This window comes from Octodon degus, unplaced genomic scaffold (genome assembly GCF_000260255.1).
Source record: "Octodon degus isolate 3935 unplaced genomic scaffold, OctDeg1.0 scaffold00276, whole genome shotgun sequence".
NCBI classification, from domain to species: Eukaryota; Metazoa; Chordata; class Mammalia; order Rodentia; family Octodontidae; genus Octodon; species Octodon degus.
In genome coordinates, this window is record NW_004524852.1 from 1,122,571 (window position 1) to 1,141,376 (window position 18,806).

At 45.7% G+C, this 18,806-nt stretch overlaps 1 protein-coding gene across 3 annotated transcripts; it reads left to right on the forward strand.

Annotated features, from left to right (window-relative positions):
- The first annotated feature begins 497 nt into the window (after positions 1-497).
- Abhd4 (abhydrolase domain containing 4) lies at positions 498-18,552 on the forward strand. 3 transcript variants are annotated; one of them, XM_023706955.1, is made up of 7 exons: positions 498-559; positions 9,106-9,194; positions 10,723-11,095; positions 11,254-11,408; positions 13,646-13,757; positions 16,245-16,431; positions 17,145-18,552. In XM_023706955.1, exons 2-7 carry the CDS (start codon positions 9,155-9,157, stop codon positions 17,232-17,234), a joined length of 957 nt encoding a protein of 318 aa, XP_023562723.1. In that variant the 5' UTR covers positions 498-559; positions 9,106-9,154; the 3' UTR covers positions 17,235-18,552. The 3 variants fall into 3 exon arrangements, with proteins under 3 accessions (XP_023562723.1, XP_004646699.1, XP_023562722.1); XM_004646642.2 differs by lacking the exon at positions 498-559 and adding an exon at positions 4,882-4,970; XM_023706954.1 differs by lacking the exon at positions 498-559 and adding an exon at positions 4,977-5,080.
- Positions 18,553-18,806: the final 254 nt, after the last annotated feature.

Below are 18,806 nucleotides of genomic sequence, written 5' to 3' on the forward strand. Positions count from 1 at the left end.
AGGCTAAGGCGCAAGACAACTAATGCGCAGACGCAGGCTGCCTCCACACACCGCGAACTACAGCCAGAGATAGCTAATGCGTCTGCGCAATGGGTCATTCAAGGGGCTGGAGACGTGTACAGTTTCTAACCTATTTCCGCCTTCTAATTGGTAACGCCCACATCTGCTCCGGTCGCGAGATACAATAGTGTGGGAAGAGCAGGGGGAGAGGTTTAACGGCGGACGACTTAGCTAACCGAAAGGTTCCGGCCCTCGTAGGTCCTCGTAGCTCCGTAAAGATTAAACGCTTACATCTGCTCAGAGGCAACGTTTGGTGCTCCCTGAGTTCAGCGACATCCTGGCCCTGATTCTATGAAGCGCTCTTTCTGCAGATGCGTATTACAGATCCTTAGAGCAAGCCAAGTTCCTATGCACTAAGAACCGTCCGACTAATCACTGCGCCGGCGCCAGTTTAGTTGATTATGGGGGCGGGGAAGGACCGGGGTGGGGATGGGGGGGGTAACCTTCTAAAGGTGAACGGGAACCTAGAATCTGGCCCTGCGGTACAACAAGCCCACAGGTATTTATTCATTAATTCTGCAGACATTTATTGAGGTTGCCCAACGTGAATCTGATACAGTGGCCTCCCCAAAGAAAAGGGTAACTGGAGAAAAAAAGGTCGCTCCTCCTGCACAGAGTGTAGATATGATTGATTAGCTCTCTGCCATGAAACGGGCGTCTTGAACCCGGTTTACTCTTCCTCTGAGATATCAATGATGAAAGGCCCACAAAACCATGTCTAGTTCCATCTCATTTTGTAGAGGATTTTGAAATGAAGATTTGAGACTTCAAATTCTTTTTAATTTTTATTTACATGTTTGCAGTACGTGACTACATTCATCATGAGAAGTTGATACATTTCCATAGCACACCTTCATAGGTTTGAAGTTTTCTATTTTAACAAACGTGTTTAATTAATATTTTAACTTTTTCAAAAATTGTGCCTTCTGGCTTTCCTTTCGTTCATAATTTCACATCAGTCTAATTTAAAATTAGTGCCTCTCGCTGTCAACTGGAAGTCTTTCCTCACATAACTCTTTTTTTTTTCAATTGTAAACAATACATTATCATACATGAGCAAAATTCTAAAACGGAACAACACTCCAGCATTTTCGCTTTTTAAGTTGCATTTAGTAGAAACTTAATCAGCATGAACAAATGTACTGATATTCAGTAATGAGCAAAGCCTTGCTTAGGTTTTGGAAGGAAATTATCCATGCCCTTAGTTTTACAGTTTATTTGAAGAGATAGTCATATTCACACAAACCCCCGAGGTTTGTACTACTGAATGTAAATTCAGCCTAAGCCCTCTCATGTTGAAAAGAAAAAAGGCGTCCTATTTGACAAGATGGCAAGAGACATCAATGTCTCCAACAACTGAACCTTTCTCCCTGTCTCATGAGCAAGTGGGCAAGTAGTTTCCTCACTAGTCTTCACCTTCAAATTCCACAAGCTTTGCTGATGCTTTTTAATCATTCAGGAGTGAATTCCTCAAGGTTTCTATTCCATCAGTCAGGCTCCTCCAGCAGTTTCCCCCTATGTTTTGCTGCCTTTGATCTTTGTCAACTATCATGATTTACATCTCCACAGTAATTCCCACAGGAGGAGAACAGAAAAGATTAAAAAACATTTTTTAAACATCAAACTAACTTTGAATGCATACCTTTCTAAAATCTGCAAAGTTTTAGCAATATAATGAACTAAACCTTTTCTGGGCTACTTAAAACAACAAGAAGATCTTGTTCTGTATTCAGTTTATGATTCTACTTAACTGATGTCAGTGGAGAATTGCTAATGCTAGTGTTGGTTTTAACTAGTATATTTCAGAACTTTTTTTATTTTTATTTTTTGTATTTAGTACAGGGTCTCACTACACAGATCAGACTCCTAGTGATCCGCCTGTGTTCAGCCTCCCAAGAACTTGAAATGCCACCACGCCGTTTGTCTCCATTTTGGTGTGCCCCAGAGGCAAGGCCAGCACGACACTCCAGGATTGAACCCCAGCCCTGCACTCTGCTATGCAAGTGCTTTAGTCTGCTGAGCTTTCTGGCCAGCCCTTCAGATCTTTAATAAATGTAAAAATTCATGTGGATAAGAATGCAAGCTCTACAGTCAGACAAACCTGTGTTGTTTTTGAACCTTGATTATATTGTCTACTGGTTGCTTAATCAAAAAAGTTATTAGCCTGACAGTTTTATTTTCTTTTTCTATAAAGTGAAAATAGTACCTGAATTATTGGAATGCTCTGAGGATTAAATGAGATAGTATTAAGCACTTTGCACAATGATTGGCACATAGTAAATATTTGATACATGTTTGGTCATTGATCATCATGAGTTATGGTAATTAACTATTAGCTGCTTTCTGTACTTCTCAGAACAATTAGGTTCCTAATATTTTAGCCATGAAAAAGGTAGCACTAAAAGGACTGCAAATCAGATGGTTCATAAGAGTGCAAATCAAGTTTATAAATTGAAACAAAAGTCAGAGTAGACTTGTCCCTGGAGGGATCCAAGGAGATAACCCTAAAGAGGAGAAAGGGTCCTCAACTCAGCCTACCCAGATGGTTCTTGACTCACATCATGCACACAAAAATAATTTCCTGATGCTTCAGTGCCAGGCATAATGCAGATTAATTAGACAGGGTTAGAAAGTAAGGGAGAATACAAGAGCCTCCAGCTTCCCTGGAGCTTAATCATACTCAGGGGTTCAGGTGGGCCTACTCACAAAAGCATAAGATCAGCTTTTAAGGTTTAGCTGGAATAGACCAAGGTGTGGTTTATCCATATCTCAGTTTGGATGTCCATGGCTCTAGGAAATTCCTTGTGACTTGAGGGTCAGTTTGGTTCCCATGAGATTATCATATCCAAGATGATTTTCGTTGTTCAGGAGAGGGGAGCTATCTCAGTATCTGTAATGCGGTAGTTGTTCTTGCTTGGGGGGGGGTGATCTTTTTTATCAGGGATTGTCTACAAGGCTCTGCTTTTCTAGAACCCTTGACTGTTTAAAGACTTCTAGGCATTGATTGAAGGGGTTTGGAACTGGCAAAACTGGCTCCTGAGTATCTTGACAATTACTCTTAATCTGGATGCTCTCAATCTTGAGGGAAAATGAGACAGACTACATTTAGCACTGATAAATTTTATAATACACCCTCCGAATGATTAGCATGCCTATATGCAGAGCTGAGAAGGAATCAGATCCACAGTTTTAAGGTAATGAAAGACAAAAAAAAAAAAAGTCTCTTGGTCACCTTTCTGTCTTTGTTTCTTCTAGCTCAAACCTTAGCAGTTTCGTTATTAAAACACTCAACATCATAAAACAGTGGAAAGGTATGAGAGCTCTTCCCCTAAGGGCAAAGCCATTATTTTAATCATATTTCCCCATGAGAAATTACATTACGTATTAAAAGAAACACATATCCAAGCTAGATGCAATGCCACATGCCTGTAATTCCAGCCCTTGTGGGGCTGAGGTAGGAGGATTGCCAGGAGTCAAGACTAGCCTGAACTACATAGCAAGACCTTGTCTCAAAAAGGAGGAAAGAAAGACAGATCCTCCAAAACTTGAGCAGACAAAGGCATGTTATGTTAACAGTCCACCTTTTCAACATCAGCCTCAGTTTGACCAAAATTCCCTTCTTGTTTTCTAATAAATAAATAAATAAATAAAGCAGATTATTATTTTCAAATGGAAAGTTTTAAAGGAGTCAGAGTACAAGCAGTACAAAATCAAATCCTGGAAGTATCAAGTTTCTGATGCAAGTCCCAGTCAAGCACCAGGTATCTTCAGTAAACCCACATTCCTTCATCCTTTCAGACCCGGATAAAGGAGAACAACCATTTACAATCACCTTTGTTTCATCTCCTTCCCTCATAAAAATCCTCACCACCACCCAAAAGAAAATTGATCATATTGTCCTTTCAGAGGGCAGTATTTGTACTCCCTACCACAGGAAGATGAAATCATCTGTGCCTGGGCAACACTGCCCTACCCTGTAGAATCTCTGTAAGGATGACACTGTCTCTGTGCTCTCTAATAAAACAGCAACTGAACACATGGGGCTGCTGAGCACTTGAAATACAGCTAGAGTGACCAAGGACAATTTGATTACTTTAAAAGTAAAGTAACCACACATAGCTATCATTGGACAGAGCAAATATAGAACTATTTCACTAAATATAGTACTATATTTAGTTTAGGAGTCGTACCTAGTTCATAGTTCATTCAAAAGGCAATGGCACTCCTTTGAAACCAAATAACAGTATCCTGGCGAGAGCTGGGCTACTACTAGTTTATCAGCTCCACCCGCCTTTGGAATGTTTAATGATAATGTATAGGCACAGGAAAAAGGGTTTGTGGAATTACTTTCTATCCATAATGACTGTGTTTCCACGTTTGTCCATCATGCATTCTGTCTTGAAGATAGAAAAAAACCCCACACATTTTCTCCCCAGAAGCCTGTTTAGATAGTGAGGGTTCTTTCTGGTGTGTATAGTTCTAGCAGGAGGGGATCTATTAACTTTAGCTTACAAAGGAAAGCAGCTATAAGGGAGGCCCGCGGAGAGCTTGAGCATGGGGTGAGGGGGGTGTTGTTGCTTTTCCGTTATGAGAGGGCTAAAGGTGCTCTTGTGAAGGTCTTGGGTTTTGACCTCCCTCACTGTCCCCCACATCTGTGCCCGACCGCTGTCCTCTCTCGTGAGACCCCTCTCGCCGTTCCCACTCCCCCGACCACCCTCATCCTAGCTTAGAGCCCCAGCGCCGGCACGGGCCCCGCCCCCCGCCCGGGAGCCCCGCCTCCGAGCCGGCCACGCCCCCTTTGTTACCCGAGACACTCTGGGTCAGCTGGTGCTGGCGTCAGGCGGAGGAATGGGCAGGCTCAGCTCGACCCAGCAGGGCTTGTTTACTATGGCTGATGATCTGGAGCAGCAGTGAGTTAATCCCGTCTTTCTCTTTCTCTGTCTCTCTCTGGGCCATGATCCTGGGACTGTCGGTGGCTGAGGAACAGTGTTAGACACCTTCCCAACCTTTCCTCACTCAGGTCGGCTATACCGGGAGGACCGGGACTTGCGTTTGCCTGCTTTGCTTTCGCCCAAGAGAGGCGGTTGGCAGCGCCTGGGGAGCGATGGTGGATGAGCTTTGCCTGTAGCTCAGTGATCCTGACTTTCCACTTAAGTCTTCGCGATTGCCCCTCATTGAGTGCTAACGCTCGAGATTCCCCCCAAATGCAAGGTCGTGGCACACGCGTGCGGGGTAGCAGCGGGCGTGCTCATCCCGACGCCCCGGGACAGACCGCTGTGATCCCTGTGAAAACTGCTGTTTCCAGCCGACCGGGAAGGCTCGGAAAGAGGGGAGAGGTCTCCGCTAGGCATGATCTGTGTGGAGTGATGGGCTTACAAGTTTCTTAAGCACTTGCCTACTGAGACACGCGTTGCCGCTTGCATCCCTAATTGATAATGCTTTTGATAGACGCTACATCCTTAACCCATTGGTTTCGCGATTAGATTTGTTAGATTTAGTGTTTTGTTTTGTTTTGTTTTTGTTTATTTTTTTGACCAAGGGCATCAGATTTGGGATGCCACCTGTAGGTGGTGTGACCAGCAAATTACAGGAGGATCGCAATGAAAAGTTGTTTCCAGAAGAATGACTCAGCTCCAGGCCATGCCTTGGGTTTCACCGGTACAAGGCCTTCCTGGACCTTTTGGATCTGTAGAATTGATAGTCCAGGAAAACGAATTAACTGGACAATGATAATAGCTTCCTTAGGCTTAAAGGGCCTGCCCAGGAGTGTTGCTAGAATGGTTTTCCAAGAGAAAATTAACAATGTTTACAAAGACTTATGGAAACAGACTATTAGAGCTTGAAGAGATACAGGTCGTTCAGCTCTGACTTATAAGTAAAGAAACTCTGGCTGTTAGACTGGAAGATTTGCCCGAGATCACAGAAGCCCAGGAAAGGATGGTCTCCCCACTTTTTCCTTTACTCCCATCCATAGGGAGAACACCCCAGCCAGGCTAGGTTCATGGCTAGGTTGCTTCTCTGTTCCTTAACTCAGCTGCCTACATCTGCACTTTACTCTCCAGTAGTGTTGAGTAGATACAAGGTATCAGGAGCCATTTCCTGCATTTTACCTGTAATATTTTGGTGAGGAAGAAAGGCAAATTAAGGCTGCTGAGCCACTCGTGTTGCAGTTCCAAGGGACAGAGCTCTCTGCCTTGGGTACTTGTGGGGCCTAGAGGTTATGACCTAACCTGTCACCATCCCCTGATGTGAAAAGTTTGTGTCTTGCCATACAAAATTCTATGGTCCTGGTCTCCATGCTTCAAGTCAACAAGGAATTTCAGTAAAATATTAAAAGTTTGTATAGGGTCTCCCTAGGATTAGATTAAGTCTGACAGCTCTCATCTGGCTAAATCCATTAAAGTACTACTCCCAGCACAAGATTTTTTCTTTTTTTTTTTTTTTTTTTTTTTTTTTTTTTTTGGCGGAACTGTGGATTGAACTCAGGCCCTTGCACTTGCCAGGGAAGCCCTTATTCCACTGAGCCATCTCCCCAGCCCAAGATTGTCTTTCAAACTACAAACATCCTTTGAGAGTTTCTATTTGGAAAGCAGTGGAAATAGCCTCTGATGTATCTGCGAGAAAATTTTACTGGGCTTTCATCTTGTGCTAGGCATTGTTCTCTGTGCTTTAGCTATATTAACTAATGCTTACCACAGGCCTACGGTGTGTGGTTGTGCACCTGCAAACTCAGCACTCAAAGGCTGAAGCAGGAAGATCACAAGTTTGAGCCTCACCTGGGTACCTCAGCAAGATCCTGTCCCAAAATAAAACTTTAAAAAAGAGCTGGAGGTATAGGTCAGAGCAAAGGCCATGGGTTTATCCCCCAGGACCACAAAATAAAATTCCTATGAAGTAGATATTTTTATCTCCCTTTAAATGACAAGAAAGACTTTCTGGTAAGTGGCAGCACTTTGATTAGAACTCTGCCCTTCTGACTTTAAATCACACCCTCCCTTGAGAAAGCAGAGCAACCAGTGCCCTGAATGTTCATTCATGTATGGTCTTGAAAAGCTGAGGCTGGACCAACGAGCAGAAACTGAGAAACCTGGATCTGAGATCTGGCCTCTAGTTCTGTTCCTTTTCCTAACTTGTAGAATGATCTTGCTTGTGGTGTTGCAGTCAGTTTGCTCACCTGTAAAAGAGGCTGGACTAGATGATTTCCAAAGAAACATCCTAATTAAAATTCTATGGCCCAAGGCGGAGGAGAGGAGATAGCTCCAATGTGTGATGTGTAAGAGCCTGCCCAGTAAGCTCAAGGTCCTGAGTTAGATTGCAGGTACAAAAAAAAAAAAAAAAAATTCTGTGGCCCAAATGATTCATCAAGATGCCTGTGAGGGACTGGGGAGATAGCTCAGCAGCATAAGTACCTGCCTGGCAAGCACGAGGTCCCAAGTTTGATCCCTGGTACCAAAATAATGATGATGATGAAGAAGAAGAGGAAGAGGAAGAGGAAGAGGAAGAAGAAGAAGAAGAAGAAGAAGAAGAAGAAGAAGAAGAAGAAGAAGAAGAAGAAGAAGAAAATAAAAAAGCTTCATCAAGATGCCTGTGACAGAGGGGCCAGGGGAGATAGCTTAGTAGAATAAACAAGGGCCTGAGTTCAATCCCCAATTCTGAAAAAAAAAAAAAAAATAGATTTCATCAAATAGATAGACATCCCCAATCAAAAAAAAAAAAAAAAAAAATGCCTGTGACAGGGATGACAGAGACCAGGGTTCCATCCCTGGCTCCACGAATCATGCTGGCCCCACACCCAGGGCGCACTGAGATGGCAATTAAAACTGGGCGTGGTAGCATATGCCTGTGATCCCAGCACTTGGGAGGCTGAAAATGGGACAATCACTACGAGTCCGATCTATGTAGTGAAACCCTATAGACCTTGTACTAAATACATTTTTTAAAAAATCCATTAAGATACCTGTGAGTACTGGATGGTTGGGTAATGGTTCCCTCACAGAACCATTATCTGATGGTGCTGATGTTCACAGGTCCTTCCTGTAGCTGTTGGTGTCTGTCCTGAACTCCTACTGGCAGAGTTCAAGAAAAGAGAAATAGCATGTACAATGGGAAAGGAAGAATAAAAACTGTTGAGCATCTAATTTGTGGTAGGCATCTGGCAAACTTCTTACAGATCTACACACAAAGATACATTAATAGGCCACAGCCAATGATAGTACAGTACTATAATTCAGATCCTGGAGTTGTTTTTTGGTTTTGTTTTTTATTTCCAAAGATGGTGCTTCCAGTCTAACCTGCAATGATTTAAATGTACTGGATTTGAAAGAGAAAGCAGGATGAGTCAGCTTGTCTGTTTTACAGTGTTGTACAGGTGATGAGGGCGTAGGCCAGCTTTCTACTCACTGTACCATCTGGAAAACAAGGCCAGAGGTAACCTTTGTCCTATTGATGAATGGTAGCAGGACTTGAACCTAGGTCTTCCTCCCCCAGCCTCTTGCCTGCCTCACGTCCTCATGTAGGGCCTGGCCTGAAGATTACCTGAGAACATGACTGAGCACTGACGTAATGCTTCGTACTTCTAGAGGCATGGAAGAGGGCCAGGGGCACAAGTGGCCTGGGAATCTTTCTGTCCTACCCTGAAGGAACAGCTAGTCCTGGGGAAGGCAAGGATAAGTGAACTGTTAGTTAAAAGTTGCTTTCTCTCTATTTCTAATCTCCTTAAACACAAATAAGATAACCAGTAACAAAAGGGAGTTTGTGAGGCTGAAAAGTGATAGTAAGTGTGAAAGAGCTTTGTGAGTGCTGTACGAGTGGTGTTTTGAGTATTTACGCAAACAAGGGCAGGATGTTGTTAGCAGCCATTTATCAGGGAAGCAGAACAGTCTATCAGGCAGTGATGGCATTGCTGACTGCCAGGGTGGGAGCGCTCCCTCCCGAGCTGGGCAGCACCCTGTACTCTGATAACTCTGCTGCCTCTCAGCAAGGCTGAAAGGCATCCATGTTTCCTTCCCAATGTTGCCTCTAAGAATCTGTGTCTCCTTGCTCCAGGCCTCAAGGCTGGCTGAGCGGCTGGCTGCCCACGTGGCGCCCCACTTCCATGTCTCAGCTGAAGAATGTGGAAGCCCGGATCCTCCAGTGTAAGTTTGTCCACCCTTCAGAGACAGATGTGGGATCTGCCCAGAGCTGGTTACACCGAGCCCACTGATTCCTGAGCTGGGGTGGGAGGAAGAGACGTTGATGATTAGAGGGGTTCACACTGGAGTTCCTTCATCACGGTTTCTCAGCTTCTCCCCGTTGCTGCCACATCCAACGCCTTTATCCAGACCCTCACTGCAGGGTTATGTGTTAATACACATAAGCCTATGTAGCTGGCCCCCTGGCCTCCTCTGCAGCACCCACTTCTTCCTTCACCCCCTTGTTCCCTGAACACACAAGCACCTCTTATTTTGCCACCTTCCTACCTGAGGGCCAGAATCCTGCATTCTAACATTGCTCTTTCCTGTGTTCCATTCAGCTATGGCCATCACCTGTCCCAGCCAGTCCCATCAGAGGCAGTGTTACACTGGGGCAAGTGTCCCATGAATAGCAATAGCCACTGGCTCAAAGAATCCAGAGTGGTTCCCCTGGGCTGCTGCACTGAGTCACTGCCACCACACCCGCAGAGCAAACACTATCCTACCTCAGCACACTCCATCACCCTCTCTACCGGGTTGGAGCGCAGTTCTGCCTACCTGTCCAGTTCGAAGCACACACAGCTTCATGAGCAGTGGACGTAATAGCTCTGTGGAATCAGTGGTATCTCTGCTGGCCTGGGCTTAGAGGGGGCTGGGCACACAGCCTCAAGGACTAAGATGCCCCTCTGCCACCTACAGACCACGTGGCATATACATTGGACTTGGACTTGAACTCTTCAGGGCATTTAGTGCAAAAATATTCTGAGTAATAAAATGAGTTAAGAAGACTAAGACTATTGATAGAGGGAGGAGAAATCAGGCTTAATTCTGAATCTAACAAGGACAGATTGGACTTACAATTGTCCTCAGCAAGGCTGGGCATGGTGTGCACCACTGTAATCCCAGCTCTCCAGAAGCTGAGACAGGAGGATCTTCAGGAGTTTGAGGCCAAGCTGGGGTGCATAGTGAACTCAAAGCCAGCAGGAATTGCATAGCAAGACTTTGTCTCAAAAAATAAACAAATCAAAAAATAAATAAATAAATCAAAGCAAAAAACTGAGAAACAATGAGGAGGTCAGTGGACAGAAAATAATTAAGATGACGTATCAAAGATAGAGAGTCCTTACTAAACCGATTTAACAGTATTCATTCTGAAGGAAGATGCAGGACTTATACATCAAAGGTAGAAGATGAGGAATTTAATAAAATATAAAGGGCAGGGAGATCTTTGTAAACCTGACTTACTTGAAGACAGGCGGGAACTAAGATCAAGACCTAGTCAAAAAGAGAGCTCAGAGCAGCTTTCCTAAAGCTAGGTCATAAAGCGCTTTTGTCTATGGCCAGAGGATTCAGGAAAGGAGGAGCTGAGGGAGGTTGGGAGGTGCTTAGAAATGGAGAGAACGACCTGAAGAAGAGTCAGCATCCAGGCAGAGTGGTTTCTGCCATCAGGAAGAGGTCGCGTTGATTCGCCATGGCATCCTCTCCTCCCCAGGTCTCCAGAACAAGTTCTTGGCCCGATACGTGTCCCTGCCAAACCAGAACAAGATCTGGACAGTGACTGTGAGCCCTGAGCAGAAGGACCGCACTCCGCTCGTGATGGTGCATGGCTTTGGGGGTGGCGTGGGGCTCTGGATCCTCAACATGGATTCGCTGAGTGCCCGCCGCACACTGCACACCTTCGATCTACTTGGCTTTGGGCGAAGCTCAAGGCCGACCTTCCCAAGGGACCCAGAGGGTGCCGAGGATGAGTTCGTGACCTCAATAGAGACATGGCGGGAGACCATGGGGATCCCCACCATGATCCTTCTGGGGCACAGTTTGGGAGGATTCCTGGCCACTTCTTACTCTATCAAGTACCCTGAAAGGTAACAAGAAAACCACTCTCACTCATGACCTGACTCCCTCCCTGTCTTGCTGAGTATTTTCCATTATTCATTTCCAATAGTTCTGCCCCTTCTAAGAAGTTTAAGGGCAATGGTACATCCAAGCAAATCAAATATGTTCTTTTTCTTCCATCATACAGAGTTAAACATCTTATCCTGGTGGACCCATGGGGCTTTCCGCTCCGACCAACAGACCCTAGTGAGATCCGTACACCTCCAACCTGGGTCAAGGCCGTGGCATCTATTCTGGGGCGTTCCAATCCACTGGCTGTTCTTCGAGTAGCCGGGCCCTGGGGTGAGTATCCTGCAGAAACTTCACGCCTTCAACCAGGGCCATCCCACTTAGCCAGTCCCCCTGTTTCTGTTTTCTTATCATCCACACTTATCAACAGTGGGACTAGACCTTGCATTGTTACTTAAAGCCATTTATCTGGACCAGACTGTTTGAGGTTTCAGATTGTTTTTCTTCCCCTTCATCTTCATGGAAAAAGTTTGCTTATGCAAGGAACAAATGAGCAAAACAGCTGCCCCACACTTTGGTATACTCCCAGAGAGAGGAGGAGGTCCTGAGGTGTATCTTTTTCTGCTACATGTGTGAGTCTGCAGGTACTGTAACCAACATTGGAGCCCAACCATGACTCAACCAGCACCTGCAGCAGGGAGGGATGTCTCAGTTGTTCTTCTTTTGTTGCTGGGACAAATACCCAACACCCAAAATGAAGGAAGAAAAGGTTTATGTGTTTTGTTTTGTTTTGTGGAACCGGGTAATGAACTCAGGCCCTTACGCTTGTCAGGGAAACGCTTATTCCACTGAGCCATCTCCCCAACTAGAAAAGGTTTATTTAGCTCAGTTACTGGAGGTTTCAGTCCATACTCAGCTGGCTCCAAGGCAGACTGGCATATGGCAGAGAGCAACCTTTCATGGTGGCAGCAAAGAACAAGAGAGCAAAGGGAGGGGCAGAAGCTCTGGCAGCTAGTTAGCCTCTTTCCCCTACTCACATTGTAATGCAAATTACCTGCCCCAGGGCAGGTGCAGCAGCCACACCCGCAATAATCACAAACTCCAGAGGCCAACCCATGACTGCATGAGGTTTTGGGGGACACATATATACAAACCATAACAAGGGATCAGTGATCCCTCTGAACCATGCCTTGCTCCTGGCAAGGACCACATCTTAATCACTCTGTGCTTCCCAGTACCAAGGAGCTGTCAGAAAATTCTTTGGGTAAAAAGAAGTGGGGGTAGGGAGTTAAACACAGTGAATAGCATCAGTAGCTCTAGCCTCTGCCCTCATTGTCTATACCCTTCCCTCTAGAGAGCTGTCTCTCTGGAGAAGTAAAGAGTGGATTTCTTTTTGGATGATTGGTGACCCTGATGGTTTATGCTTATAAAGTAACATTATTATAAGTTTAATTGCTAATGGCCAATCTCACCACACTTCCCTAACTACCCCACACAAACAAAAGACCAAAAGAGAGAAGGATGAGACATCAACCAGTGGAACCAATACTCAGTAAATTTTAGCTGCCCTACTACTTGTATTTGTGTTTCAGTTACTCTTCTCTTGTTGCTAGGACAGATACTTGAAACCCAAAATGAAGGAAGGAAAGGTTTATTTCGCTCACAGTTAATGGAGGTTTTAGTCCATACTCAGCTGGCTCCAAGGCAGAATGGCACGTGGTGGCACAGAGCCAGCCTTCATGGCAGTGGCCAAGAGCAAGAGCCAAGGGAGTGGCAGCTGCTCAGGCAGCTGGCTGGCCTCTCTCCACTCCTCGTATTGTAATGCAGAGTGTCTGCCCCAGGGCACTCATACCCATAATCCCAGCATTGAATCAGGAATCTGTCACAAACTCCAGAAGCCACCCCATGACTTCATGAGGCTTTGGAGAGACAACTAGACACGAAGGTGAAAGAAACAAGTTTTAACAGAGTGCCCTGAGCCTGAGGTGCCAGTGTTGTTAAGGTCACCTCTCCACAGGCTCTGATAATGGGAGCGTTTTTGGGAGGTACTCCAGTTTCATGTTCAACCTTCAGAAGATTAAAAGGTGAGAAGAGTCCCAGGGAGAAAGAGATCATAGCTCAGACTGTTTATTTTTATTTTATTTTATTTTATTGCAGTACTGGGGATTGAACTCAGGACCCTGTGCTTGCCCGGCAAGCACTTATTCTACTGAACTATCTTCCGGCCTCACTCAGACGGTTTAAAAAAAAAAAAAAGTATCTCAACCATAGACTCTTACAGAGCTTATGATTCTTGTATATAAAGACCTTGGGACTTCAGTGAGCTGAAAATACCCTGGTACCTCAGGAATGTTAGACCATCTCTGTGAATTCCTTGGTAACCCACTAATTCTCCTCCGAATGTATCTGGAGCTTCCCAGTAGAAGCTTTGCATTCTGTTGTGCTACTATAATGTTAAATTCATAAAGCAAATACACCCTTAACATTTACAGTTGTTTAAACAGACACAGTAGGGATCTCATCCCTTCTACTGTCCAACCTGGCTTCTCCCTGTTTTCATCCTCTCCCAGGGCCTGGCCTGGTGCAGCGATTCCGGCCAGACTTCAAGCGCAAGTTTGCAGACTTCTTTGAAGATGATACCATCTCTGAGTATATCTACCACTGCAATGCACAAAACCCCAGGTGAGGGTGGCTCCCAGCACAGCCTGCCATGGGCCCTGTGGAGATAAAACCCCAGCTGCAAATGCTGTGCTTTGTTTCTTTTCCCACAAAGTACTGAAGTTAGGGAACTCAGCTACCAGCAGGCTTGATCATTTCCAGAGAGATCCCCAGGGTTGGGAACAAAAGGATGTAGAAGATAATAGATTAATTTAAACAAGCTGTAGGTCTCTAGAGGAAGATCCTCCCTTTCCTTGAAGCTAGGCAGTTGGCCTGACGGTAAGACGCTGGGAAATAGTCTAAAAGATTTTTTTTAACTGAAAAAAATTATATAAACCCATAATTTTTTGAAAGACAAAAGAGAGGAGAGGTATCTGCTCTCCCTGACCTACAGTGCTCAGATTTCTCTATGATTTTCAGTCTTGAGATGTCACATGACCTGGCAGAGTTCCCTTGCACACATACACAATACCTGCACAGAGTACCATCCCTATAGACAGAATTGTTTAGTGAAAGACTTGCATTTGATTTAATTTTCTATACTTGGAAGTAGTTTACCATTGTGACCGAAATTCCTTCACTTCTTTTGGAGGTATAGGGGTGTCCCCGGGACCTTATGGTGTTCCTGTCTACTCAGATAGCAGGCCCCATAGCTTGCCACCCTACAGTCACAGCAATGCTGACAACCAGGATAGAGTCAGGGAGGTAATCATCCCCTACACCAGTGTCTGCAAGTGCCTGATAGCATAAAGCCACATTGGTGGCACCACCTCTGTAGAGGCCTCACTCTGAGGTGCTGGGAGGCATCTCAGGAGCCTGGGCCATTGTCCCACCTCTTTCTAGGCCTGTCTGCATCACCGCTTGTTAGTCCAAAGCTGTAAGGCAGGCAGGAATTTCCCTTTCAGCAATCCTGTTAGCATCAGCTACATGCCCAGGGAGCTCTAGGCAGCTGCCTAGCCAGCATCTCCCATGAGCTGGACAGATGGGGGTCTGCTGTTAAGCAGTGCTGTAGAAGCCCAGTTCAAAGTCACATCAGGTGCCCTGAGCTGCCAGCTCTTGGCTCTTCTCTGCCTCCACAGGCTCAGTGCTAGTCTCACAGGCCCAACTCTGGAACTTTCCTAATATGAGACCAACATCTGTATAGTAACTTCCCAGTCAAATCCACAGTCATCTTGCAACTTGTGTCTAGGAAGAAGCAATGATGACGTAAAAATGACCAACTTTACCACCCCCAAAAAACCATCATTCTATTTCGTAATTCCCTGAGTTTTTGTATTGGTAACTAACAAGTTCAGGATATCCTATAATCAGTCCTTGGAAAATGTGAAATTTGGCTCAGAAAAATGTTTAGGGTTTATGTACATCTCTTCACCTAACTTTAGTGGCTGTGTATATATTTTTATGCTCCTAATCATGACCTAATGGGTGGCTGTAACTCTCTCCAACTTGCAGAGAAGAAAATAGGTCTGTTCCAGTTACCTGACTTCCTTAAAAAAAAAAATTCCAGGATTGGAATTCATGTGTAACGCCAAAGGCCATAACCTATCCAGTATACTCTGGTGTCTTGAGGAACATTCGTCAGAAAATTTCTGATAGTCTGGACAGAATTCATCCCAGGGATACTAAGAAGACCCAGGATATAACTACACTGAACATGCCATGCCTAGAGAATAGCAGTGTCCCCAACCTCCCTACCTCCCACAAAGTTGCAAACTAGCCCAGGAAGCTGGCTCTTACCTTAGCCTAAATTAGTTCCACCAAAGGCAATGCCCAGGTGATAAAGTAAATTGGCATTGGTTGCTCTTCCCTTAGCACTAAACACTCAGTCCTCATACATCTCATCCTAATTCCAGAGTCCCAGAAGGACCCTTTTTACTTGTTTTTCAGGGTTTACCTCAAACAAATCCCCCTTTGCTGCCCTAGCAAACAAGTCCCTAGTCTATGTTCTCATAGCTGTCTAGCACGCTGATATAGTCTGAGGAAATTTCAAGTTAAATGTTTAATCAAATGGTTTAATACCCACCTTCCTAAAGTGTGAGCTCCAGAAGGGCAGGGACCTCATCTGTCCAGTTTATATGTCCCCCCACACAGCACAGGGTGTGACACATAAATATCTGTTGAATGAAGAGTAGTACATTCTGTTCTTGGGTCACTCTTGGTACCATGTTTTGTGTTGTTCTGTTTTTCCCAATTGTGACCTCTGGAGATTTAGTCACCTCCTAATCTTAACCAATATTGGATGAGCCTAGTGCTGGGCTTTGATTTTTTTGTTTTTGTTTTTGTTTTTGTTTTGTTTCATTTTTTTGGCCGAACCGGGGATTGAACTCAGGACCTTGCACTTGCCAGGGAAGCACTTAATCTGCTGTGCTATCTCCCCAACCACTAGGCTTTGAAGTGGAGAGTCCAAAGACAACTAATATACTGCCCTAGCCCCCAAAGAGACCAAGAAGTAGACATATTCTGCTGCAGGGTTTTTTCTGTTAATGGCCATTCCTTGTTTTGCTTTATCAGTGGTGAAACGGCATTCAAAGCCATGATGGAGTCCTTTGGCTGGGCCCGGCGCCCCATGTTGGAGCGGATTCACTTAATCCGAAAGGAGGTGCCCATCACTATGATCTATGGGGCCAACACCTGGATAGACACTAGCACAGGGAAAAAGGTGAAGATGCAGCGGCCAGATTCCTATGTCCGAGACTTGGTATGTTGGCCTACCCAACAAGCGGGAGTTGAGCAAGAAATGCGTGGGGGGAATCCCGGTCTGGTCAGCAGACTCATCCTGGGGTAGAGAAGGTGATTAGATCCAGGGAAAAGAAGGAGGATCAGATTGAAATGCGGTGGTGGACTTGAAAGATTTTGCTTGCTCTGTGAGAGTTGGTTAAGGGCTTCCTACTTCTGTGTAGTCCATTTCAACTGAAAGACAGGTTCTTGTCCAGTAGTCAGGCATATGCTGCCACTCCAGCCCTGCCCCTGGTTGTTTCTACCCAAAGCCAGAGCTATGAGTGTGAGAGGCCCCATGAAGACTTCTCCACACACTCAGCTTTCCCTTTACTTTATTACATCACACTACTCTTCGTTACATGCCAGTAAGTATATGTAAGTGGGCCGGTGCTACCTATAGCACCCTACCTTGAGCTCCCCTATAGTCACTGGGTTACTGATAAAAGGAGCATATCAGCGGTGATGCTGATGCAGAAGGACAGATATAGAGGATGATGTAAGAGGAAGTAAGATGGGATACTGAGACACGTTGGCTCCCAAAAGAAAGTAACAAAATCAAGAAGGAAATGGGAGCATTGTTTCTATTAGGAGCTGGTGAGTGATAGGCAAGTCTAAGGAAAGAAGGAATAGTGGGACAGCTTTCTAATGCCTGGAATAAAGCACCATCCTATGTCATGGGTCCTCTCTCTGCAGGAGATTGAGGGTGCATCACACCATGTCTATGCCGACCAGCCCCACATCTTCAACGCTGTCGTAGAAGAGATCTGTGACTCAGTTGATTGAGCTGCTCTCACCAGAAGAGGAGGAGAAAGTCAGAGAGTTGCTCTCACCTCCCTGTCTGCTTAGTTACCCCTCTCTGTCCTTTCCTCACTAACTAACATGTGCCAGCCAGGCAGAGTCTTGGGCTGTCCCAAGATAGGACCACAGTCAAAAGGAGCACTCCTGATCCCATGCTGAGGGCTGGAGACAGAAGCCACCAGCGGCCTTGAGCTCCCCACCATGGGAAGAACATAAAGGGTTGCAGTGCCACCCCATTCTCTCCATGCCAAGTGGTACCAGATGCTGGTTGTGAAGGGATTGTACTGAGCCACACTGTGTCCTTTCTCTAGTATTTGTGGGGTAGGTTCTATGCAAGAATATCTTTCTTCTCCATCACTCCTCACTCCCATCCCATGCCAGCTCCATCCAGGGACTAGTTGAGATCAGTTCCCACTTAACTACCAAGGGCAGGTCCTGGAGCTCCATTCACCTGCATAGGCCTTCCCATGACCTTAAAGGACACATCCAAAGCCCTCATTGGCAAATGAGGACACAAGCCACAACAGACGTGGGTGACACAGCTCTGTGCAATCAAGCTCAGGGTCTGCTGACACCTAGTGTACATTGTGCACTTGATTTGCTAACGTTCAGGCCAGGCACCATTGCCTTGGGGCTGGTCCTGCTCACTAAGCCTATGCCTGCTCCATATCCTAGCCCCATTACGCAGGAATCCTATTGCCCTACCCTGGGTCTTGGCCCTGGCTGCCTAAGCTGGGATCACTCAAGTATTTCTTTCTGTACCCCGTCTTCCTACCCAATGGAGGCCTTTGAGTCTCCCTCTGTGCCTTGGGCCCTAAAGCCCCATATACAGTATAAATAGAGGAAATATGGTTCCTGGTGGAGAGGGAGAGAGGGCCCTTGAGCCCCAGGGCCATGTCTGGATTCACCATGCTCACTGGTATCTGCAGTATTTTTCTACCTTCCCATCAAAAGCCTCTGCTCCAGTAGAGAGCCTGGACCCACCCGCAGCCGGTCCCTCATCAGCCACAGGATGGTTCTCACTGCCAGATCTTTGATCCCTACCATCTCTCCCCTGCCATGGTCTCCAGCTCATTCAGCCTCCAAACTACCTGTCTTCCTCTCTCTGGAACTCAAGCCAGGTGCTGCTCTGAGGTCTGGGCAGTAGGCTGGGCCTGGCCCCAGAAGCAGGGCAGCTCCTGCCTGCTCCTTCACTTTTGTAAAGCCAACCCTTTTACCAGAGTAGTATTAACTCCTGGTGCTTTGTACTACTGGTCCAGCTGCCTTTCCTTTTCTATATTAATAAAGAAATGAGTAAAACCTGCTGCTGGTGATATTCATATTGTTCCACAAGAGTGCTTGGTGGCACTGACTTCACAGAAGTCATGTGGTGCCCAAGTCAGAGAGGTGAGCCCTGACAAGAACCTCATTACACGCCGTTCTCTCTTCTAGTTAGTGCCCCACATGCACTCCAGACCTGCATGGACCATCCTGGCCAACCTCCTGTGATGCAAGAGGAGTTGACCCAGAGGATGGGTGCTGGTCAGCCCTGGGTCACAGGGGAACTGCGTGCTCCAT